The following is a 25,836-nucleotide window of genomic DNA, read 5'->3' as shown; positions in this document are numbered from 1 at the left end:
TGTAAAGTGAGAACACAATTACAGATAGCATGGCAAAATACAGGTAATTAACACCTTCTAAGCAACATGAGATGCACTTAAAATGTTTATTAGCCAAAGCAGAATTCAAGTGTATAACCCCCTCATCAGTCACATTTTATGTACAATACCTCTACATCAGTAATATGTCAGTTACAATGTGTTTGGAAGATGTCTTTCACAGATATCCGGAAGCTTTTGAGCACCAAGCACTCTCTCTCTCTCTCTCTCTCTCTCTCTCACTCTCACTCTCACTCTCACTCTCACTCTCACTCTCACTCTCACTCTCACTCTCACTCTCATTCTCACTCACACACACACACACACTCACACACACACACACACTCACACACACACACACACTCACACACACACAAAATTCAAGGCTGGTTTGAAAAGTTCTTGGAACAGAATAGAAAAAATTAGTTACATCAATGAAACTTTTTTTATTTTTCAATGTATTGATACAATTCGTCCAATGACATTCCAGTGCCTTGATCCCATTTAAAAAATGAGTTTCCTCCAGGCCTGCAAAATAGTAGTCAACTCCGGCTATCAATCCTTCGTTTCAAGTGAATCTTCGCCCACCAAGAAAAATTTTCAGTTTTGGGATGAGGTGGAAGTCTGAAGGAGCCGTATCAGGTGAATAAGGCGGGTGTGGCAACAATTCATACCTTAGTTTGTATAATTTTGCCATGGCGACGGCACGTGTGTGGACGTGCATTGTCTTGATGGAAAATTGCTTTCTCCCTTGCTTAATCTGCCCTTTTTTTGTATATATTTTGTTGCAATTTATCCAGGAGATTAGCATAGTACTCTCCAGTAATTGTTTGCCCAGTGGGGAGGTAATCTACAACAAGAATCCCTTTCGCACCCCGGAACACTGATGCCATGACCTTTCCCACCAAGGGAATTGTGTTTGCTTTCTTTGGTGGCGGAGAATTAGCATGTTTTCAAGCGTTAGCTGTTGTTTTGTCTCTGGAGTACAATAGTGCACCTAAGTTTCATCTGTGGTCACAAACCAGCAAGAAAAATCTTGTTCGTTTCTCCTAAAGTGGGCCAAACATGGTTGCAGTGTGTCCATTCTCATGCATTTTTTATCAAGCATCAAGAGTGGCGGCACCTATCTTGCAGATAACTTTCTTATTTCTGATTCTTCAGTTAAAAAGTGATATAACCTTTCAGATGATATCTGGCAAGTGTGAGCAATTTCACTCACTTGTAACTGACGATCCTCCATAACCATTTTGTGCACTTTTGCAATGATTTCTGTAGTAGTGACACATCTTGGCTGACCACTGCGCAGGTCATCATATAAGCTCTCCCAACCAAATTTAAATTCATTTGTCCACTTGGCAACAGTTGAATATGAAAGAGCAGAGGCTCCCAATGTATTCTGGAAATTGGCACGAATGTCCTTTGCTTTCATACCTTTCTTTACGACATGCTTAATCACTGCTCAAATCTCTATTTTTTTCGATATTTGCGAATCATTACATGGAAACAACAACAGAGCCATGTCACTGACACAACTCTCTTCAAAGAGCACTGATGTGGCATTTATTTACAGACAACAGACCAATGAATACCATGTGAACAACTTGTAGCACTAGGGCCGACCTCTCATTGTGATTCCAAGAAATTTTCAAACCACCCTCATAGATTGGCTTGCAAGAATATTTGAAACTGGGGCTAACACCAACTCATTGCACTCATTTGAAATATGCCAAATACATGTAACGGCAAGTTTTATGTTATAATTCTGAAACTTTTTTTATGGTTACAAGAGATAATAAGGGGACACTTGGGCCGACCTTGTAATATCCACCCTATTTAAGAAAATTTGAAATTTTAAAATCCAACAATGGAAAATCCAGGATGGAATAATGATAATATTATGAAAAGGTTAGATTTCTGTTCACCATAGAGAGAGATTGCATTTTAAAATAATATAAGCTATTAGTAATATTTGAGCAGAACAGTTTCAAATAAATGCACTGAAAATCGATTTCTACAGTGTAGACCAATGAAAAACATCCCAATTATACTTCACTTGTAGCAATTAAAAGGATGAATCAATGACAAGCATTAGGCGGAAGACTCACACAAGGATTAGGTGGAAGGCTCACAGTGTGAGGTTATGTTTTTTCGAACAATAAAACAAGCAAAGAGGAAAACTAAACATCAATTTATTTGAGACCATACCTTTAAAAACATTTAACAGCAAAAACATCTGTGTGTAACTTTTACAATTTGTGCTATTTTTGCAACTTTGAGACTCTTGTGATAAGTACCCTAATCTTGTTAACTAGTTGCTGATATCAAAAGTGTGCATGTGAAATTCCTCCTTATCTAAAACTTTTAGCATAATGACACTGACAAAGGAGCATAATGACACTGACACAGGCGTGAAAATAGTAATTGTAATAATAATACTGCCCTACCCAAAAAATTACAGCCAAACAATCGTTTCTGTACAAAATAATAGCTTACTTGCAGCTGATATGGTTTTCCAGCTTTGATCATGGCGCTTATTAGCTGGCTTGTGTGGAAGAAATGGACATTTTCATCAATAAGTCCATGTATAATCAAAAGCCTGTTTTCCCTGGAACATAAGAGATGAAATTATAAATGTAATCTTTTTCCATTTTATAACTGATTGAAAATTTTGCACAACCACGTCACTAAACAGTTTCGAAAGACTGCAGCTGTTCCACTGTTTGGCACCTTATCAGTGCTAGAAACTAATGAGTAATACCTTCCTTGCCACTATAATTTCCTCTTCACAACTTTCTTTGCAACTTGAAATTTAGTTTCTTTTACCAAGTTTAAAAATCAAATTGCCAACAAGCTGTTTTATGTTTAATCCAACTACCATATACTTATTCCATCAATTAGTAGTATTTACATATGTATTTATTACAAAAGAACATTTGTATTATATCACATAATGAAAGTGACAGAAACAGGACGTACAATATTTCTCACAGAAAAGGAGTGTCTACTTACCACCTACCAAACAAGCAATCAGAGGACATCTGGTTGGCACACAAAAGTAGAGAGACAGTACAATTTTTTAAAATTACCTCACAAAAATCATTCCAAACAGAGAAAGAAAGTGAATAATATATATACAAACAATGGAATTAACGTCTCTCTGAGCCCTCGATTGTCAAGAGGGACGCAAAATGCAAAATGCTAACCATACCATAATTGCAATGACACAGAGGAATTAAAGACATTAGGCTGCCAGTGGGCATTGAATTATATCAAAGGGGCAAGTTGAAAATTTGTATGCAAATGGGATTCGAATCTGGGTCTCCTGCCTACGAGGTCGATGCACTGACCACTATGCCACCCAGACACAGGTGTAACCACTCTGCACAGACTATTCCAGAATGCATCATGTCAGACTCAAATCATCAACTTATACAACACACTACTAATTACCGCACCTGCTTGTCAGCCTTGTTACACTCAGCATCTTGTTGATTCCCAGAAGAGTTCAAGATTTTTTTGTGCATCTGCACATTAGAGATCATTGGCGATCATCACTTAATTATACACTGAAGAGCCAAAGAAACTGGTACATCTGCTTAATATCGTGTAGGGACCCGCAAGCATGCAGAAGCACCGCAACCTGACGCAGCATAGACTCGACTCATGCCTAAGGTAGTCCTGGAGGGAACTGACCCCATGAATTCTGCAGGGCTGTTCATAAATTGGTAAGAGTACAAGGGGGTTGAGATTTATTCTGAACAGCATGTTGCAAAGCATCCCAGATATGCTCAAGTAGAAGTGTTTATACTCAGAAGAGTGTTTCTGGAACCACTCAGTAGTAATTCTGGACATGTGGGGTGTCATATTGTCCTGGTGGAATTGCCCAAGTCCACCAGAATGCACAATGGACATAAATGGATGCAGGTGATCATACAGGAAGCTTATGTACATGTCACCTGTCAGATCATATCTAGATCTATCAGGGGCCCCTTATCACACCTACTGCACACGCCCCACAGCAATACAGAGTCTCCACCAGCCTGAACAGTCCCCTGCTTACATGCAGGGTCCATGGATTCATGCAGTTGTCTCCATACCCATACACGTCCATCCTCTCGATAAAATTTGAAGTGAGACTCGTTCAGTCAGGCAACATGTTTCCAGTCACCAACATTCCGAAGTCGGTGTTGACAGACGCAGGTGAGACGTAAAGTTTTGTGTCATGCAGTCATCAAGGGTACACAAGTGGGCCTTCAGCTCCAAAAGCCCATATCAATTATGTTTTGTTGAACGGTTTGCATGCTGACAATGATAGCCCAGCATTTAAAGCAGCAGCAATTTGCAGAAGGGTTGCACTTCTGTCACATTGAACAATTCTCTTCAGTTGTCGTTGGTTCCGTCGGAGATTTGATGTTTTTCCGGATTCCAGTTATTCAAAATACACACTTGTGAAGTGATTGTACAGGAGAATCCCTACTTCATTGCTACCTCGGAGATGACGTGTCCCATCACTCGTGCGCTGACAATAGCGTCACTTTCAAACTCACTTAAATCTTGATAACCTGCCATCTTAGCAGCATAAACAATCTAACAACTGCACCAGGCACATGCTGTCTTATATAGGTGTTGCCAACTGCAGTGCCGTATTCTGCCTGTTTACATACCTCTGTATTCAAATACGCATGCCTTTACCAGTTTCTTTGGCGCTTCGGTGTATGTGTGGTGTCTGTTCTTTCGGTCATACAGAGACAGTGGGCAAGACAGGAGTGGGGGGGGAGGGTAAGGGGGAGGGGGGGTGGAGGCGGGGGCAAATTGTAGGGGTGGGGGAAAGGTGGCTGGGGGGCAAGGTGCAGGGGTGGGTGCGAGACGGGGGTGGGGGTAGGACGAGGGGGCAAGATGGGATGCAGAGGGGGAGGGTGGCAAGACATTTGTTGGACCTTCCACGTACGTTGTGCAGATGGGAATTTTGGAGGATGGGTAAATCAAATGCTAAAGAAGTAGCTTAGAGAAGGGGCATAAAAAGAGAAGTTGGTGTATTAGTGGAATACGAGGCTGTGTAGTGTTGTAGTGGGAGTAGAGAAGTGCAGGCTGTTGGAGAGGAGACTCTTGTGAAGGCCTAGGCCAGGGGGTGCTTAATTAATTTACGATAAAAGTGATGGAGAGTTCAAACCTGTGGAGTCCAGCAACAGACAGCTATTTAGTTGTCATGCCCTGCACAAAGGCTGAAGACACCCTATCCACCTTCCTCCAGACACTCAGCACCTTCTGCTTCATTTGTTTCACCTGGTCCCCCACAACCCAACAAGCCACTTTCATTGATACTGACCTCCATCTCAAAGATGGCTATACCAGTAGCTTTGTCCATATCAGATCTACTAACCCCATCAATAACTCCACTTTGGCAGCTGCTACCCATTCCATACCAAGAGGTCCCTTATATTTGGTGTAGCCTTAGCCTACCTACCCACCGTCATTGGATCTGTAGTGAAGTGCAGTGCTTCTCCAAATATACCAAGGTTCTCACTGAGGACTTCAGAGATCAAAATTACCCTCCTGACCTCTTACACTGACAGATATGCGTCCCTTATCCCTTGAGTCACCTATCGCCTCCCAGATGTTCACCGTCCAGCCACAAAGGAGCACTCCTCTCATCACTTGGTACCATCCAGGATTGAAGGGATAATCACTTTCACCAACAGAATTAGACTAATTCTCATTGTGCCCTGAAATGAGGAAGATCCAACCCACTATATTTCCCTCGCGACGCCGCTGCCGCCGACGACCACCACCACCTATTCTAGTCCGACAGCCATGTGATTTACAAATTAAGTTACAATCACTGCTGCTTTCTATGACAACTACCTATTAGTCTGTCCAAATGAATGGCCAATGACAAACTGTGGTCAAGAGACAGCTAGACCATCCAGCTTCCGAACGTCCTGCCCTACATCATGTGCTTCACTTTTAATGACAGCTTCACAGCCTGTGTTACATGGATCCTTCGTCTAAGGATCATTTTTTTAAAAATGCACAGGTGAACTCCCTCAAATATATTCTACTTCCTGTAATCACAAAGACAGAAGAATTCTGTCTGGACCTGGCAGTACTCATCACAGAAAGAATTTGAAGAGATTACGAAGCAGCACTTAGATACTCCATTACTCCAACCTCTAGATCAAAAATTATTAAATCTATACTCGATGCTAACAAACTTCTCTTCTTCAGAAATGCTTTCCTTGCCATTGGCAGTCTACATTTTAAATCCTCTCTACTTCAACCATTATCAGTTATGAGAAAAATTCATCGGGAATCCATCCTGTAGAAAATATGTAACAATAATGTACCACAAAAGAAGGAATACTTATGAGAATGACTGTGGTATATACTGATACATTTAGTGTTTTTATGAGTGTTAAGCAGGCTTTAAGAACCTCCCAATGATAGTTTCCTGCACTAAAAAGATAATTTTATGCACACTATATTGCATTTGCGACTGTTTACATATTCAACATGTGGGCAGTGCAAGTTTTGCTTATGGCATAGTACTCACACTTGTTTTTCTTTGTGAAGTACTAGTACACAATGCCACATCACTGTTACGTCAGCCTATGTGAGGACATACTCATGGAAGCAATCCAATATTAGTTCAAGTTATATCAGGAGTTGGCATGCCTTTGGTTGCACAGTGCTATGAATCATGATTGTGTTGAATATGCTGTGTGCTTGTCTGTCTACTGCACACCATATAAAAGTCATCATGTTCATCAACAAATCCATATGGATTGGGCAACACACAAGACTTCAGTTCCATGTGACAAATGAAGTGTCAGTTAGGTTCTTTACAAAGCAGAGTATCCACAAATGCAGTCAAAGGAAATAGTGCGATGTATGTTCACATATGGATATTCTGGCCAGAGTTTATGTACAAATGTGTATTTAATTATGTAAACTGTGTGCAACAAACCTATTTCTGCCCCCTGCTATTTTCTTTTTTTCTTTTGTTAGTGTACTGAACTTTTTCGAGTTAATTATGCAATTAACTTTGAGGTATAATGCATCTTGTATGTATTTTTTATGTATGACATGATTGATCTTGCTATGTGATTGTGTAATTAGTTGATGTTCATCTACACTGGTAATGCTTATTAGGTGCTCCTCCCTAACCATACACTCTTCTGAATATAATGAATTACTGATGTATAGATTATCAATTTCTTCTGTGAAAAGACATTTAAAGAATAACTTAGAGAGAAACAACTATGTGCTTCATTGCAATTAATAGACAGATAATTAATTTCTCATGCCTCTTCAATAATTCTGTTCAGTATATTACATAAATAATATCATTTCTTAAAAATTTAGATTACTTACATGTGTTTGTTTATGTGGAGACACAGTAAAAGAATTGTACTGGTTAATAGTTACTTTCTTATCAATCACCATAGTTCTATATGATGGATGGATCCTGGAATAATCAAATTTTTTGTCTTTTTCCACTTAAATTTTTCTTGAGCATCACATTTTGAAGATTTTTCAATGATCCTCTCTGTACTTTATTTTTGGAGTTACATTTTCAGGTAACAGCATTTTTATGTGTATATCAACTTATCATAGTTGTAGTATCTAACTAGCATTTCTTTCCCACCTACTGGCACCTTTCTTTTTTGATGTATTTCACAGTGAACCTTTTCATTGCTTTATGTTTTTAGGCAAACTTTCTATTGCTAAGTCCAAGGATGTGTGAAGAGACTATAGCTTCCCATGCCAGGATATTTGTTAAGTTTCAGACTTTTTCGAAAATTTGTTGCTAAGTCTTACTGTACTGTGTGTGTTTTATCAATGCAGCTATCACTGGTTTAGCTGTGTCCAGCATTTGAATAATTTTTGACCATGACAATACTTTTTTTGAAACTGATTGCAAATTTACTTTGTGTGTATTCCTCACATAGTGCAATGGCAGCAGGGAATGAGCCTGTCATCCCTGGTTGGTTGTGTTGCATGATATGAACACATTCACAAGTAATGGTTTCAGTGTAACTATTCGCATCACGTTACTATGGTCTTGAAGTTTCAGTGTAAAGTGATTAATGTTTTATTGCGGCATACATAACATTACTAAAACTAGTTTGTAGAAAGTGATCATTTCTGTCTTACAGTCTGGCTTCTGCTATTAACCCTAATCAACTGAACCTGTCATTGTCTGGTTCCTTGAATTACCAGTAAAGAGAGAATATGATTAGATATTTGGAGGTGAAGAAGAGTAATATACATTGATCGGACAAAACATTCTGACCAATATCCGCGCAATGTTGGATGCTGCCTTATGACACTGCAGGCACGACGTGGCAACAAAAGTACGAAAGCAGAGCAGACATGGACAGGGATCACCCTAGTGAAGATATGGGCTACAAATGAGAAAATCTGTTGAGATAAGTGACTTCGGCAAAGTGCAGATTAATATTATGCAGAATCTGTGACTGAGTACCTTGAAAATGGAAAAGCTGGTTGAATGTTTACGTGCTACTGTCATGAGCATCTACAGAAACAGGGACAGTGAAACTACAACTAGGCATTAAGTGGTTGGACATCCACAACTCTTGACAGATTGTGGGGTTCGGAGGCTTGTCTGCTCTGTAACGTAGGATATATGGCGATCTTCAGCATCTCTGCAGAAAGACACAATACCGGTGTATGCACAAGCATTTCGGAGCACATGATGCATCATATCACGTTGAACATGGAGCACCACAGCAGTCCACCCCTACATGTTCATGTGTTGACCCAACAACATCATCAATTATAATTGCATGAAAATGTGTTGGCTTTTGTGTGAATCACATTTTTGCTACACTGTGTCCATGGTCATCTCCACAAATGCTGACACTGAGGTGAAAGGTAGCTTGAAACATGCAGCACATCATGTACACAGGTTGGTGGGAGCAGTATTATGCTATCGGAGACATTCTCCTGCACCTGCATGGGATCTGTTTTACTAATTTAAGGCACTGACAGCTGCATCCCTTCACGCTTGATGTCTTCCCCAACAGCAATGCCATCTTTCAGAAGTATAACTGTCCATGTCTTGGAGCCAGAATCATGCTACAACGGTTTGAGGAGCATTATAGTGAACTCACTTTGATGCCTTAGCGACAAAAGTCACCTGACGTTAATGCTGTCAAACTGATCTGTCTTGCTGCTGGGTGCAATCACCAGGTACAGAAACCAGTCGCCCTTATTTATCTGAACTACATACATGTGTGTAGTCATCTAATGCCACATTCCTCCGCCAACCTACCAATAAACTGTCAGATCCCTCATATGCGGAATCAGTTATGTATTTACTTCCAAAGACGGACAAAAGAGCTATTAAGCAGATATTCATAATATATAACATTTTTGTCAATGTATAACATTTTTGTTAATTCACATCACCCATCTAATGTCATGATATAATCTTTCACCACAAGTGACCTCTGTACTACTCGAGTACAGACCTCTGATCTCAGAGCATGGAACCTTGGTTGCCTGCAGATTCTTGTCATCTGCGTAGTCTACCATGCAGTAATTAAGTAAAACATTTTCCACCAATCTGTCTGTTATAAAGAATTCTTTACTTGTTTCTAGTTTTCAACTTTATATCAGTGTGTGTTGTATTACGCTGATGTGGAAGCAGACTGGACAGTATTCTCATTTCAATTTCATGGCAGCCGTGTTATAATTAGGTAAGAAACGAAATATGAGCATCTTTGGCCGGTATGTTCAGACAGTTGGAGCTTAATAGCCAGGTAGTATAGAGATGACTGGGTGCCCCCCTTCTACAAGTGCCAAAATTTCACCATTATTTAAGTATCAAGTATATTGTTAATGAATCTATATGATGGACATATCACTGCCTTATATGGTGATAAGTTTACATGTTTTTCTACTTTTATATAACAGACGCATGATCAGGTTTCACAGATTCTGAAATACCTTTACTTTGTTCTTATGGTTTTGATGGTGACTGTCAAAAAGTTATTTCTTCATATAAAATGAAATGACACCAAAGACTGAATTCTATAATATAATCTGCATCTACACCAATATTCCATAAGCCACCATACGGTGCATGGTTGAGGGTACCTTGTACCACTACTACTCATTTCCTTTCCTGTTCCACTCGCAAATAGTATGAGATAAAAACAACTGCCTATATGCCTCCGAATGAGACCTAATTTCTCGCATCTTACATGCAATGTATGTTGGTAGCAGTCAGCTTCAAATGCCAGTTCTCTAAATTCTCTAAATTTTCTCAACAGTGTTTCTCGAAAAGAATGGTGCCTTCCCTCCAGGAATTCCCATTTAAGTTCCCGAAGCGTCTCTGTAACACTTACATGTTGTTCATAACTACCGGTAACAAATCTAGCAGCCCACCTCTGAATTGCTTTGGTACCATCCTTCAATCTGACCTGGTACAGATTCCAAACACTCAAGCAGTACTCAACAGTAGGTTGCACAGGTACCCGATATGTGGTCTCCTATACAGGTGAACCACTCTATCCTAAAATTCTCCCAATACACCACAGCTGACCATCCCTTCCACAGTTCTCACCCACCCTTTTCATCTCATATTGCTTGGCAATGTTACACCCAGATATTTAAACGACTTGATTGTGTCAAGCAGGTCACTAGTAATACTGTATCCAAATGTTACAGGTTTGTTCTTCCTATTATCCACATTAACTTAAATTTTTCCACATTTAGGGCTACCTGCCATCCATAACACCAACTGGAAATCTTATGTAATGCATCTTGTATCTTCCTGCACTCACTCAACTTCGACACCTTACCGTACACCATGGCATCATCAGCAAACATGCAGATTACTGCCCACTCTGTCCGCCAAATCATTTATGTATACAGAGAATAGCAGCAGTCCTACCGCACTCCCCTGGGTCATTCCTGCCAATACCCTAGTCTCCAATGAACACTCGCTGTTGAGGACAACACACTAGATCCTATAACTTCAGAAGTCTTCGAGCCACTTACATATCTGAACTTATTGCATATGCTCATACCTTCGTTGACAGCCTGCAATGGGGCACTGCATCAAGTGCTTTCCGGAAATCTAGAAATATGGAATACGCCTGTTGCCCTTCATCCGTAGTTCTCAGTATATCACGTGAGAAAAGGGTTGGCTGAGTTATGCAACAGTGGTGCCTTCTAAAACCATGCTGATTCGTGGATGTAAGCTTCTCAGTCTCATGAAAGTTTATTATATTCAAACTGAGAGTATGTTCCAGGATTCTGCAAGAAACAGTAGTTAGATATATTGGTCTGTAATTCTGCTGGTCCGTTCCTTTACCCTTCCTGTATACTGGAGTTACCTGCGCCTTTCTCCGGCCGATTGGGATTTTGTGCTGTGCAAAAGATTTGTCATAAAAGCCAGGTAGGTAAGGGGGCAATACCATAGAGTGAACTTTGTAAAATCGAACTCTGATTCCATCCCAGCCTGCTAAAGTCCAACAAGGTAACACTGTTAGCGACGTCACGGTAGAGCATTGTAAAGAAGTAACGAGATTATGGCTGGAGGTCCGAGCGATTTTGTAAGGTACCTTTAAAACTGATAACAACAGATTGCAGTAATAATCATGTACTAGAGGAATTCATGTCGATGAACCAATCTGTAGCAGTCTAAGAATGACAACTTTGGGCTTCTTTGATGATTATAAACTAACCAATTTACAGATTAAATCTGCAGGTTTACTTTCTGGATCGTAATGATGAAGCCAGCTATCCTCCGCAGTGATGATGGAACTGGTTCACACTTCCCACACTTCATTTAATGTTGAATAAGCATCAAATAATCCTCCATTAGCAGATGTTCAGTTGAGGTATTTGCTACATTAGTAACCATCTAGTATATAACCATCTCACACACGAAGAAATCAGCACAATAATGAATTCATTACTATGGGAAGCTCTCGGTCACTATAGCAGTGTATCATTTTTCTGGTCATTCCTTTTACAAATTGTAGCTGCTGAGTTACTCGTGATTTCAAAATTCTCATGGTCAGCACACCTGGATATTTCTGTTTTCCTGTTCACAGAATTATCCTCTTTAAGCAGGTTCAGTAAATATGTGCTTGACTGTGAAAGAACATCCTCACTATGAGACTGTTAGAAAATCTCAGTGTACCACAAGGCATTTCAGTAGACAGACAAGAAACATTTGAATTTGCATTTTGCTCAGTGTCAACTGACTGAGATAATTTACCAGCAGCATTCTGATAAGACATGATATTGTGTTCTTATAAACTCTTCAGCTTTCTTACTGCATATTCCATGGTAACTGCTCACTTTTTGAAACACTGTTTCATTTCCTTGTGTTTGTTAAACAAAAAGAAAAAATCTTGCATGTTCAGGTTTCGAACTTTTACACTAATTTTCATGAAGAGCTACACCTGGAAGGACCCAACTGCACCACTGCAAATTGGATGTGTATTTTCACCCCATCTGCTATTCTCATGATTACGTTTGCACAGTCAGCCATGTACTCGGGGAGCACAAATGGGGCTTTTACAAAAAGTTAAGAAAGAGGACTTACTGTGGGGATGCAGGAGGCTGGATGGTCCTATTGTTGTATTGCACACTGCACCCATCGTACAGTCACCAACACTGCCAGTTGTTGGCAGCATTGGATACATGTAGGCATGCATGCACAACTTGCACCACAAGGAGGGAAGACTGACAGTGTAACCATCACGCACAAACACATCCAACAGCAACAACAGGGGACATTCAGTAGGCTGTCTTGTCTTCTATGCAACATCTCATAAGTGTTAGTAAGTGCTAGTACCATTGGCAGGCCGATGCATGATGCAGCACTCACTGCATGCTAACTGTTATCACACTTCCCACTCACACCCATGTAGCATAGTGCATGACTTGCCTGGTGTCAGCAACAATGGGCATGGGGCCATGTAGGCTGGCAGTCGATCATCTTTAGTGACGAATCCTGCTTGTGCCTTGGAAATGCCGACTACCGGATCCATGCCTGGAGGCAAAGTGGAGAGTGCCACAGGAAGCTATCTGTGGTCTTCCATCACGCTCCCCATCAGCCCAATGCAATGGGGTGGGGAGCAATATCCTAAGGTGCCTGTTCATTTTTTGTGTTCCTAACAGGCTCTGTGTCAGCTGCACATGAGGTCCTGCAGCCAATGGCTCTGACACTAATAAAAGCCTAAGCCATATTACAACAGGACAACACCTGACCTCATACCACTGACACTTCCCAAGCATGCCTTTCAACTGTGGATACTCTGCCATAGCCATCCACATCATTCAACCTGTCCCTGACAAGAGTATGTGTGGTGACATGAAGCACACCTTAAGGACTCCACCTCTACCCACCAATGAGTGGGAGCTACAAGCACAGGCACAAGCTGCATGGAATAATTACAGGACTACATTCAAGATCTGTAGAATTCTATGCTGTGACATCTGTATGCTTCCATTTATAACAGTGTGTGTGTGGAGTTAGTAAATATGAAAACTGCTTTTGTTTCGGTTTGCAAATCTTAAAGTGTTTTATATATCTTTTGTCTAACATGAAACCATGACGTGTCACAGGTACTTTAAGCACTTTCTATTAATGCAATAGTCTGTTACAAAACTATGACGACATAATACAGTGAGAGAAATACTTGGCATGTGAGAGCCTGATTTAGTTCCCAAATGGGTAAATTCAGAAGATTTCTGGTGTTCCAACAATTCAATTTGTGCATACATCCTGAATAAAAGAAATTCCTTAAAAACTACGAGTGGAAATAGACTGTAGAAACTGCAAACATGAGAGGTGTTGACATCTTAGTACAACTGTAACATCATATTCTAGTGGTCATAATAATGAGAATTATGATAACTTACTCATCAGGAAACTGATTTACATAGGTCAGGATAGAACCCTGCTTGTAACCCTGCTGATTATTCTCTGGAAGATCCATATAACGCTCTGTGTAACCAGTGTCATAAAGTGCCCATGAAGTCACTGGAGCTCCTGCTATTGCAACCTGTAATGAAATAAGACAATCACCTTTAGTCCTTCTCTTTGCATGGTGACAAATTCATTTAAAATGGTCATTATATGTATAGTTGTCACTGAACTCAGTTTCCCTTACCACTTCACGCACAGCCATCACCAGGCTAATGCACACACTGCCTCCATAAGCAAATAGCAACACCTTGATAAACAATATTGTTATCACTAAAAGCAACTTTTTTTCCAGTGGCATTTATTAGGTGTTTCAGGCTCACTTGTTTTCATTCTCATAGAATGTATCTCATATAATGAATGATTAAAAAGTAATCACTGTAGTTTATTTCAATACCAGTCTCACAAAAGTAATTACTACCTAACAACCTGATCCAATAAAATTAGCAAATTCAAGCCCACTCACAAACTTCCTTCAACAAAGTGGAAATAGATTCCATAGTTTTTGCATTGGTGATTACGAAACTCCACATTTATCTTGCTTTAGTTGTATGGCCCGACAGATTTTGTTTCAGGAAGGTGTGACAGGTCCTTCACCAGGAATCTACATAGAGCCTAACACACATGATCCAGTCCAATGAAGAGAGATAATGTTTCTGCATACGATTTCATACAAATTATGTTAGGCATTTTCAAAGACACAAACAAATTTCATAAAATATTCCACAAGCAACTGCCTTTAGACACTGATGAAAATTTATAATGAGACACCCTTGACTTCTCCCAGGAACCAACATTCACTTCAAATAGTTCTTCCTAATTTCCAAGATATAAATCAAATTTTATCCACTTTCATCTTTCCTCTCCCCTCTCCCACTTTAATACTCTTCAACATGGCTCTCTCCACATTTCCTTTTTACTATTGATACTGACAGAGCAGCTCATGAAATTTAATCTGCAAAACGTGTGAATAAATTAAATGATAGCAATAAGAATGAACACACACACACACACACACACACACACACACACACACACACACACACACACACACACAGAGAGAGAGAGAGAGAGAGAGAGAGAGAGAGAGAGAGAGAGAGAGAGAGAGAGAGAGAGAGAGAGAGAGAGATACAGCAGTTGAATCCAGGATTCTGGTCTGGGAAGGAGGGGGAGGGGGCTTTGGGTGGGGGTCTGAGCTCACAGAAATTTTGGATCACCATGCTGTCTCCAAATTCTGTAGAGTAAACAAAGGTACCTCCTTAATCTACCATAACACAACTACAATAGAGATAAAATTTTCAAAACAGTTAAAACTGTGAAAGCTATGTTTCAAAGAATCTCTCTCTCTCACACATAAAGAAAAAGCAGATAAGATACTGTGGGGGGGGGGGGGGGGGGGGGGGGTGCTGCCGCATAGAATTATTTGACAGGGCACTGAAAGAACTAAGCTGAAACATAGGCCTAGGAATAGAACAACTAATAACCTTGGGAGAGCCAGCCATGACAAAACTACTCGATCTGGTGAGAAAGATGTACGAAGCAGGCGAAACACCCTCAGACTTCATGAAGAATGTAATAATTCCAATTCCAAAGAAAGCAATTGCTGACAGGACTGAAAATTACCAAATTACCAGTTTAATAAGACTTGGTTGGAAAATACTGCCACAAATTCTTCACAGAAGAATTAAAAAAACTGGTAGCAGCTGACTTTGTAGATGATCAGTTTGGATTTCAGAGAAATGCAGGAATACGCAAGGCATTACTTACTCTACGACTTATCTTAGAAGATAGGTTAAGCAAAGGCAAACCTACGTTTATAGCATTTGTACACTTAGAGAAAGCTTTTGACTAAATTGACTGGAGTACTCCCTTTGACATCTTTAAAGTAGCAAGGCTTGAATATAGGGAGGAACTGGCAATTTACAACTTGTACAGCAACCAGGTGGCAGTTGTAAGAGTCAAGGTGCATGAAAGGGAAGCAGTAGTTGAGAAGGGAGCAAGACAGGTTTGTAGCTTATCCCTGACAATATTTGACCTGTACACTGAACAATTAGTAATGGAAACCAAATAAAAATTTGGAGTAGGAATTAAAGTTCAGGGAGAAGAAACGAAAACTTTGAAGCTTTGTCGATGACATTGCAACTGTCAGAGACAATAAAAAAGGACTTGAAAGAGCAGTTTAACAGAATGGAAAGTGCCTTGAAAGAAAGATAAAAGATGAACATTAACAAAAACAAAACAAGGATAATGGAGTGCAGTCAAATTGAATCAGGTGATGCTGAGAGAATTAGATTAAGGAATAAAACAAAGTACTAGATGAGTTTTGCTATTTGTGCAGCAAAATGACTGATGGCGACCAAAGTAGAGGGGATATAAATTGTAGACTGGCAATGGCAAGAAAAACATTTCTGAAGAAGAGAAATTTGTTATCACTGAATATGGATTCAAGTGTTAGGAAGACTTTTCTGAAAGTATTTGTATGGAGTATAGCTATGTATGGAAGTGAAATATGGATGATGAACAGTTTGGAGAATAAGAGAGTAGGAGCTTTTGAAATGTGGTGTTACAGAAGTATGCCAAAGATTAGATGGGTAGATCATGTAACTCACGAGGAGGTACTGAATATATCTTGGGAGAAAAGAAATTGGTGGCACAACCTGAGACATCAAGGGATCACCAATTTAGTATTGGAGGGAGGTTAAAAATCATAGAGGGAGACCAAGAGATGAATACAGTGAGCAGATTCAGAAGGATGTAGGTCACATTAGTTATTCAGAGATGAAGAGGCTAACACAGGATAGAGTAGCGTAGAAACTGCATCAAACAAGTCTTCGGACATTCCTCTATAATTCTGACAAAATGAGAATCCAACACAATGGAAAGTCCAGGATGGAATAGAAAATCCAGGATGGAATGTAACAATGATAATCAACAAACACAAGAATTGTACAGAGTCCAAGAACAAACCAAGCATTAATAAATACTTTTATATCATTGGTGGTTCAATGTCTGTGTTTACACTGTGTGTGTATCTTCACAGGACAATGCCTTTCAGACATGGATACATGTCTGAAGGCACAGACACTGGCACTGACATGTACAAGTATGGTAACCATTACAAAATAAGTTTGCATCCTGAGAATATGCATTGACATCAGCTGTTTGTGACACATGGAAATTTGTGCCAGACTGGGACTCTACCCAGGTTTCCCACTTGTTGCAAACAACTTCGGCTCTCTGAGGATGCCTCCTAGACCAATCCAAACTTCCACACATCACAGTCAGTTTCAGATTCCTGCATAGGGAGACATAATATTATATCACCATTTTAGCCCACTGTAACAACAATGTCTGTTTATACAGTAACAGCATGTTTGCAATACAATATCCTTTAGACAGAAGGTCCCATGCAAATTTACCTGTTGCAGCAAACAGATGATGTCAATGCATACTCATTACATGCAAACTTCTTTTGTAAACATTTACTTTAAGTTCAACATGCAAGCCTAAATAAATTTTACACAATGAGTTTGTTTTTCAACATATTCACAAAGTCTCTCTGCTTATTTATCACATAATATTTCACACTCTTATCTACACTGGATGTCTGATCATGCTTAAATTTTCATCATTGGGCCAATAATGTGGAAACCCTATAGCAGGCATTGGAACATGACCTAACAAAAATCCACTACTTCTCATGGAAAAAGAAGAAGAATTAGAAGAAGAAGAAGAAGAAGAATTCTAACATATAAGCAAGCATTGATATAGAATACTTGCACATTTGCAGCACAAATGTTTTGGCACTTGCCACTAACAACACAATAAATTTATCATTGTTCTTCCACAGCTTACAGATTTCACAATGCTCTCATATGTGGGGGAGCTAAATATGGATTACCAGAAATTGACAAATCTGCAACTTTCTCTTGGCCTTCTTAGAAAAATTAATACAACTTGTACAGTCTGAACATACCCTTGTGAATCACAATATTTAGAAGTCCTGCCAAAATGCCATCACTAAAAATAATTAGTGTATAAATGGTGAATGTTTGTTGGTCTTGTACCCCTATACAAGTGAGAATCTCCCCTTATGTATATGGTTCTACAAATTGTCAATGCAAAACTACACAATACTCCTGTGTATTGGCTATCATTGAGCCGTGGTCAGCTTGAATTGATCCCATTGTAACAAAGTAATCGATCTTCTCATACCACAGATCTTTTAGTAGTGTGTCTCATGAGCTTTGTCTCTGACTGCAGGAGGGCAGTGCACCCAAGCCTACGGGAGGAATGTGAGTGTCTTGCACCAATAGCAGGCCCTGATGGTCAGTACGGCTACAAACAGCAACACATGCACAACCAGTGACCACTGGTAGTGGGGCACTACAAAGATGTGCAGTCTTGAGAAGAAATTTTGTTTTCTGTTATACATGCCCGATTGTTTTGGAGTCGGTTTCTAGGAAAATGTTAAATGTCAGGACTGCAACTGCATCAGAGCAACTGCACACCAGTCGTTACTGGCGAGGATTTGCATTTAAAAACATTGAACACTGCGTCCCCTGATATCTAGTTAGCTCCTGGTCAGGCCCCGGTTATAGCCATATGCCGGTTGCAGATTCAGTTAATTGAACTGCGCCTTCTCTGTGAGGTGTTGGTATTATTGTTTAATCTGAAACAAACTCAAGCTAAACTTATGTATCCTCAGTTATGTTTTCTAGTCATGATCTGTTGTCTGTTGAAGTGCTATTTTAACATTTCATTTTAGGGCTCATGGATTGTACTAACTGCAATGATTCATCTGTACGTTTGTTCTCAGTTGCTATGTCACAAAGAACTTCGATTGCATATTTATTATCATAATTGGTGTGTTCTGGAATCAAGAATGGTTCTCACTATTGTTTCTAAGTGTCATTCAGATAGTTACAGCTCTATATGTTGTCGGCTCATGTGATGGTGGAAGAATCTATTTGTTTCCACTCTGTCGAGAGAGATCTGCCTAGAATTATTTTTACTTGTAAAGATATATAATTCACATAATTTCCATGTTGTAAAATATGTATCTTATACCTATCAGATGTTACTTTATTAGCTATTCCCTTTCACAAAAAAACTTCACATTTCAGGAGTCTTTCAATTCATTAAAACTATCCTTTCACTTTAATTGAGTCAATATAAATTTTGATTCAGTTAAGCTTTAAGTTAAGGTACAAGAAGTTGAGGCATTTTTCCTTTGAGGTTTACTGTGCTGTCAGCTCTGATTTAGTGTAAATAAAAGTAAACTTATTACCATCCTTTTCTAAAATTTTGCAAAAGCATACAATTTTAACTGTTGCACTATTTTGTTGTTGTTACATGTCAAATTTCCTTGCAACATGTCTCTGTGTTAAAATAAATATCTTATGAGAATTTTAAATTTTCTTACCTTACCTAACAATTAACTGGGTTCAATTATGCATTTAGCTCATGAAGTTGTTGGGTTGTTGGTACTGTATGTGCATATATAGCAGTGATATCAAGAGGCAGAGACATCAGATGCAGTTTATTAGTCTGTCATAGTTAGATATTCATTTAAACTTAATGATTAAACAAATTCCATACTTATTTTACAGTATTTTTAAGACGCAGTTACTTACCTTGAAAATATCAGGATGTTGAGCAAGCCCCATAAGACTCAGGTAACCGCCATAAGACCAGCCATGGATAGCAATACGACTGGTGTCGATATAACCCAAAGTATCTGCTAACCACAGCAATACCTCAATCTGGTCTGCCAATTCTACAGTACCCTGTAGCAATAGAAATCTTACACTTATTCTTACAGTTAAGCTATAAAATAATAATGTCATACCAATTCTGACAAGTACAAAGTATCACACTTGCCATTACAGTCCATTTCCAGTAAATTGTGAAGTGAATAGCCACATGCAGAAATTAGTAAAGAACATTTTTACTTTGGATGAACTACATTAACTGTCAGTGTTTTACTGTTAAGCATGGCGTCCTCATAATTGTAAAAAAGTTCACATTAGCTACAAAACTAGTATTATTTATTGCAACACTAACAAGCTAGCAACTACTGTAGTGGAATATGAATTGCGGAAAGAATTTGCAAGCAGATGTACAGATGCTATAAATGAAACAATGTGTGATTATGCCACTAAAAATTCAATAGTTATTGTGCCCTCAGTATAACTCTGCAAGAAACACACTCAGAACTGTGTGCCCAGATTCTCTGTATTCAGTCCCTAACTATGGCAGTTATCAAATACAAATTAAGTGTCGCATAACAAACTGCTGAAAGAAACCACCCAGAATGCATACGAAAGTCCCCACTACATGCAATACCAATCTTTGGAACAAACGATATAAAAATTAAGCTTTCCAAGAGTATACGTCACGAAGCAGAAAAGAGTGTTTGTCCTCGCCCCATGGATTAGTCTGAATATTTTAGTGCTCTACTAGGGTAATACCAATGAAACTGCTATGCTTTTGCCTTCTTCTGAACACCCAGTTATAGAAGAATTTACAGTTAATGTGTTTCCAACCCATAAATTACTGTAAAATGAAGCGAGACATTTCTGTGAAAGCTCCAAGAATATTCTGTAGAATGTGACTTGTGGATGATGTATGCTTCCAACTGTGTGAATACATCATACTAGCAAATTCAAGTATATTGAAAAGCTCTAATTCTTGGATAATACCTCTTTATTTAACAAATGCTCACAAGTGTCCATGTGGTGGAGACTCCAGCTTCTCAAGTTTCACCTGCTGAGCACTTCTAAAATATTTCGGTTTCATAACTGACTGCAAGATGATTTACACTAGTTACTCTGAATCAACTACCATGTGAACATTGTAATATGTGCTGAATCAGTTTTTCATTGCAGGTGAAGGAGAAAGCAACACTTGCCATGTTTATGTACAAAATTAGGTGCTACAGAAGAAAAAGTACTATTAGAAACAATAATAAAGGTCTTTACTAAAAATTATTTAACTTACCATTCGGCCCTTGAGGTGACTTTCAAAGAGCAGACCCCTGTGCTGTGAGCCGCGTGAATCTACAGCCACAACACAGTAACCTTGTGATGCCAACATATGCATCCGTAACTGGCGCATGCCCTACAAAAACACATGTCTCAAAGTACACCATTCAATCTATGAACAATCAAAGCCCTAAATACTGAAACAGTAAAGAAAAAAGCCAAGTCACAGAAAAATAATGTCAGAAAGAAGATTGAAAAAGCACTATGATCAGACATAATAAGGCCCACTTCTCCAAATATTCACTATATTTTCCAGGAAAAAGGGAATTCTGACTTTTCTTCAGCATGTGAAAACACAGCTTCTCCCACAAAAACTAATTTTCAAAATGTTCCCTCTTTCTTGTAGCTGAATTCCGCTACAGCCATGTACTTTTCTCCTAGATCAGCGCCCAGTAATGCATTAACAATAAAGGTTTAACACTGTAGGACTGAACAAGAGACCAGAGAAAGTAAAGGTTCATGCAACGGCTATTAACTTTTTTCTGCAATTTCTGTGATTTTTTCCCTTATTGACATTTATAAATGCTAACACAAACATTTAATTGTATAGATAAAAAATCTACTCACCAAGCAGCAGCAGAGGTCTAGGAAAAGTGGAAGATTTCCGGAAAGTCACCCAGAACCGCAGGTCAAGGGAGACCTACTGCACGGGATGAGAATGAAAGACAGATTGTTGGGGACTGAGAGCTTAAACGTGGAAGACAGGATATAATGTAAGACAGAGATTACTGCTAAAACATCATGAATGAGCGAAGAAGAGTGGAAAGCTAAGTGCATTGTACGTAACGGAGGTGGGACGGGGTGGTGAAAAATAGATGCTAAGACAATGGCAGATGTAGAAAACTGTATCAGAGTGAAGAAACGAGTAGTTCCTGTGAGGAAATGCTGAGACAGAGGAAACTAACTTAAATAAGGCCAGGTGGTTGGCGAGAACCAATGATGTGTTGTAGCACTAGTTCCCACAAGCAGAGTTCTGAGAAACTGGTGTCTGGGGGAAGAATCCAAACGGCATGTGTGCTGAAACTGGCGCTGAGGTCACAATTGTCATGCTGTAGAGCATGTCTGCAACAGAATATTGTGTGTTGCCCATAAGCACCCTTTGTCTATGCCCATTCATCCTAATTGATAATTTGGTGATAGACATGCCGATGTAAAAGGCCGAACAGTGTTTATATAACAGCTGGTATATCGTGTGTCATTTCACGGGTGGCTCTCCCTTTGATAGTACATGTTTTGCCAATTACAGGGCTGCTCTATGTGGTGGTAGAAGGGTGCATAAACCAAGTCTTGCAGTGGGGATGGTCACATTGGTAGGAGCCATAGGGTAGGGAGATGGGTGCAGAAGGAGCAAAGGGTCTGAAAAGAATATTGTGGAGATTGGGAGGATAATGAAAAGCTATTCTAGATACGGTATGCAAAATTTCAGACAGAATGGATCTCATTTCAGGGCATGATTTTAGAAAGTCATCACCCTGCTAAAGTAGCTGATTAATACATTCCAGACCAGGATAATACTGAGTCACCAGTGGTGTGCTCAAAAGTTGTTTTTTGGTGGGATCAGCAGTACCAGTATTGGGTGTGATGGCCCAGGAAATCTGCTTTTGAACTAGGCTGGTGGGGTAATTATGTGCTGTGAAGGCTGAGGTGAGAATGGTAGTTTATTGCTACAAAGAGTTTGCCTCCAAACAAATTTGTTTACCTTGGATGCCAAGGCTGTATGGGAAGGGAAAATTTGACGTGGAAAGGGAGGCAACTGTCAAGAGAATCAGATAGGACCAAGTGAAATATAATGGGGAGAAGGTAATTGAAGATTCCTGGAATTTTAACAGGTTAGCCTCACCATGAGACCTTATGGTAAATATGTCATCAATGTACCTAACCCAACCAGGGGCTGAAGACTTATGGATCCCTGGAAAGCCACCTCCAAGTGACCCATGAAAAGGTTGGCATAGGAAGGAGCCGTCCTGTTTCCCATGGCCGTACCCCTGATCTGTCTGCCCCTCAAAAGTGAAATAGTTGTTCGTAAGTATAAACACCTGCAGAGTTCTGAGAAACTGGTGTCTGGGGGAAGAATACAGATGGCGCGTGTGGTGAGTAGGAAGGCTGTCATAGGTTTGCAATCAGGTGGGTGCTGACTGAGGAAATGCTCAGCAACAGACAGACCATCAGCAGCAGACCGACCATGTACATGGGGGATGTTGGTATAGAGGAAGGTGGCATCAATGGTGGCAAGCAACATATGTGGTGGGTGTGGGATGGGCACAGATTTCAGATCATCTAGGAAATAGTTGGTATCTTTGATACAGGAGAGGAGTCTTTGTATTACGGGTTGTAGGTGCTGATCAACTATGCAGTGGGTGCTTTGAAGCCAGTAACTTTAGGACAGCCAGAATGATTGGGTTTGTGGATCCCAGCAAGAAGGTAAAAGGTGGAGATGTATGGCTTGGGTGGGGTGAGAAGTTCTATGGGTTGAGGTGTTAGTCCTTGTGAGGTGACTGAGGTTTTAAGGAGGGACTGCAGGTCAATATGAATCACAGGTATGAGATCTTGATGGCAGATGCTGTGTTTAGAGGTGCCAGACAACTGGCACAGACTTTCACTAACATACCCCTGTCAGTCAAGTACCACAGTAGTAGATCCTTTATCTGCTGGGAGGATAATGAAAGAGTGATTAGCTTTTAGGGAACACAGAGACTGGAGTTCTACGAAGGAAAGGTTAAGGTCATGTTGCAAGGACCTGAGGAAGGGTTGTGAAGCAATGCTGGATGTGAGGAATTCTTGTAAGACTTGTAAGTAACGATTTTGAGGTCGTGGTGGTGCATCAAGTTGGGATCGTGATCTGAACTATTCAAGGCAGGATTCAATGTCAGGTTTGCTGGAAACGTCTTGGGATTGGGTTGCAAGGCAATATTTCTGATTCATATAATGTGTGAAGGAAATTAGGTCCTCCACCAAAGCAGCATGATCAAATGCAAGTTTAGGGCTGAAATTGAAGCTCTTAGATAATATAGTATTACCACACATGAACAAGAAAGAGCAAGTTAGTAGTGCCCATGCAGATTTCCTATCATGTGAATATGGCTATGGCTAAATAATCTGATCTGAAAGTGATATCTGGAGCACACACAGGGCAGTCCAAAATCGTATTAAAACAAAATTGTAAGGCTGTTGCAGAGTAGGTGGTGCTGCTGAGAAGTAATTGTTAAGTAAAAAAATTCATACATTGTACTGTTTCCCAGTTACATAGCATTGAAGTTAGCCAATGTGGCCATTCTGCATACAAATTCAAGTACCCCGCCATATATAATTAGTTTCAGTTCTTATAAAAATAGAGCAGTGTTTTTCAGTCTTTCTAAATATGTGACCCTTTTTGAAGTAAAAAATTTCAGGCGATCTCCCCCAGAACCGTAATAAAACTACATCAGTGATTTCAAAGGCATCAAAATTAATTTTCTTTCTATTGGTACTATACTGATAGAGAAATCAAATGCACTGTGCAAGTTAGTTGCAGCAGTCAGCACTCTGTGGGTTGTGATCTATATTCATTGCTGCAGTGGAAGAGTGTGGGCAGCATAGGGACAGCAGTTTTCACTCACTTCATATGGTTGTCCGTGTATGTATGTGGTTATTGCATAATTGTCCTTTGCTCTGAGCAAGCATAAAACGGAGATGTTACTCAAAAGATCTGCACAGCCCTCCATGTCTAGTACAAGTGGCTGTGGCAGACATAAATCAAAATAAAAAAAATAAGAGTTTTTTGACATTTATTTGAAGTATTGATTTACTGTCATGAATAATAAACCTCGATGTGTAATTTGCAGTGAAGATGGTCATGTGAGAGCATGAAACCCCTTGAGGGTATGATGCCACCGAGGCCCATGCATCACTTCACAACTAAACATTCCAAGGAAACTGATAAACTATTTGCCTACTTCAAAAGGAAACTGAAAACCCTTAACCCACAGATAACTACTATGATTCATTTAATAAAATTGTACAATTATTTGTTTATAAAAATAGTATTATGTTATTGATTATTTGTTTTTTCTGGTTTAAACAACTTTTTATCTGGTTTTAGGTATCCAGTGTCAATGAGAACATGTAATTAGCTAGCTACCAAGTTGATAAAGCAGGGAAGCCACGAACAGGTGCCATGCTCCAAACAAAACACTCTGCTGATGACACTGCTGTACTGTTAACAATTGCAACAGAATGAATAATGTTATCTCCAGTACCACCATACTCGTCTCCTTCACAGTACAGCAAATTCTCTGTGACAATGTTGCAATATCTCCTAACTTTGAATACTTTTGTTAATTCTTGGCCTTAAATAGCCTATTTATGAATTCCATTTTAGATTTGTCATTGATAACCAAAATTAATTCCATTAAACTGCCCTTTAACCAATATATACAAAGATGTTACATTCAACTAGCTATATTCTGTGTTTAGCACACATTTTGAAGAGAAGACAAAAATAAATATCTTTAGATGACTTTATTGTAAAAAAAGGATGTATGGTAAAAAATTAAATTAGTATTTTATAAATGGTTTTAGTAGTTTTTTTTAGAATGGATCAAATTATCATGTTTTCAAGAGAATTCAAACAGAAAAATTTTCTTCACATATTGAGTGTTTTGCACTGCACGGAAGACTCAAAAGTTAATTATGCTCTTTAAGCAAGATCTCACTGTAGAAACTGTTTGTAAAGAAGTAGATTTTTTTTATTTCTCAACGTTACTTATTGGATCTTGTTCATTTAGTTATCAATTAGTTTCTGAAAACAGTTTTCAGGTTTTG

The 25,836-nt window shown here is 39.3% G+C and overlaps 1 protein-coding gene across 2 annotated transcripts in view; it reads right to left on the bottom strand.

The window, feature by feature from the left end:
* LOC126356558 (dipeptidyl peptidase 9) overlaps positions 1-25,836 on the bottom strand; it is a 196,461-nt gene that overhangs the window by 1,339 nt on the left and 169,286 nt on the right. For both annotated transcript variants that reach the window (XM_050007380.1, XM_050007381.1), the window contains 4 exons: positions 20,993-21,112; positions 19,627-19,779; positions 13,927-14,069; positions 2,512-2,623 (listed from right to left, as the gene is read on the bottom strand). In XM_050007380.1, the coding sequence (XP_049863337.1) occupies positions 2,512-2,623; positions 13,927-14,069; positions 19,627-19,779; positions 20,993-21,112 (528 nt within the window). The remainder of the gene's footprint in view (positions 1-2,511; positions 2,624-13,926; positions 14,070-19,626; positions 19,780-20,992; positions 21,113-25,836) is intronic.

Source organism: Schistocerca gregaria, chromosome 1 (genome assembly GCF_023897955.1).
Source record: "Schistocerca gregaria isolate iqSchGreg1 chromosome 1, iqSchGreg1.2, whole genome shotgun sequence".
NCBI classification, from domain to species: Eukaryota; Metazoa; Arthropoda; class Insecta; order Orthoptera; family Acrididae; genus Schistocerca; species Schistocerca gregaria.
The sequence above is the reverse complement of the archived record's forward strand: the minus strand, read 5'-3'. Positions and strand labels throughout refer to the sequence as shown.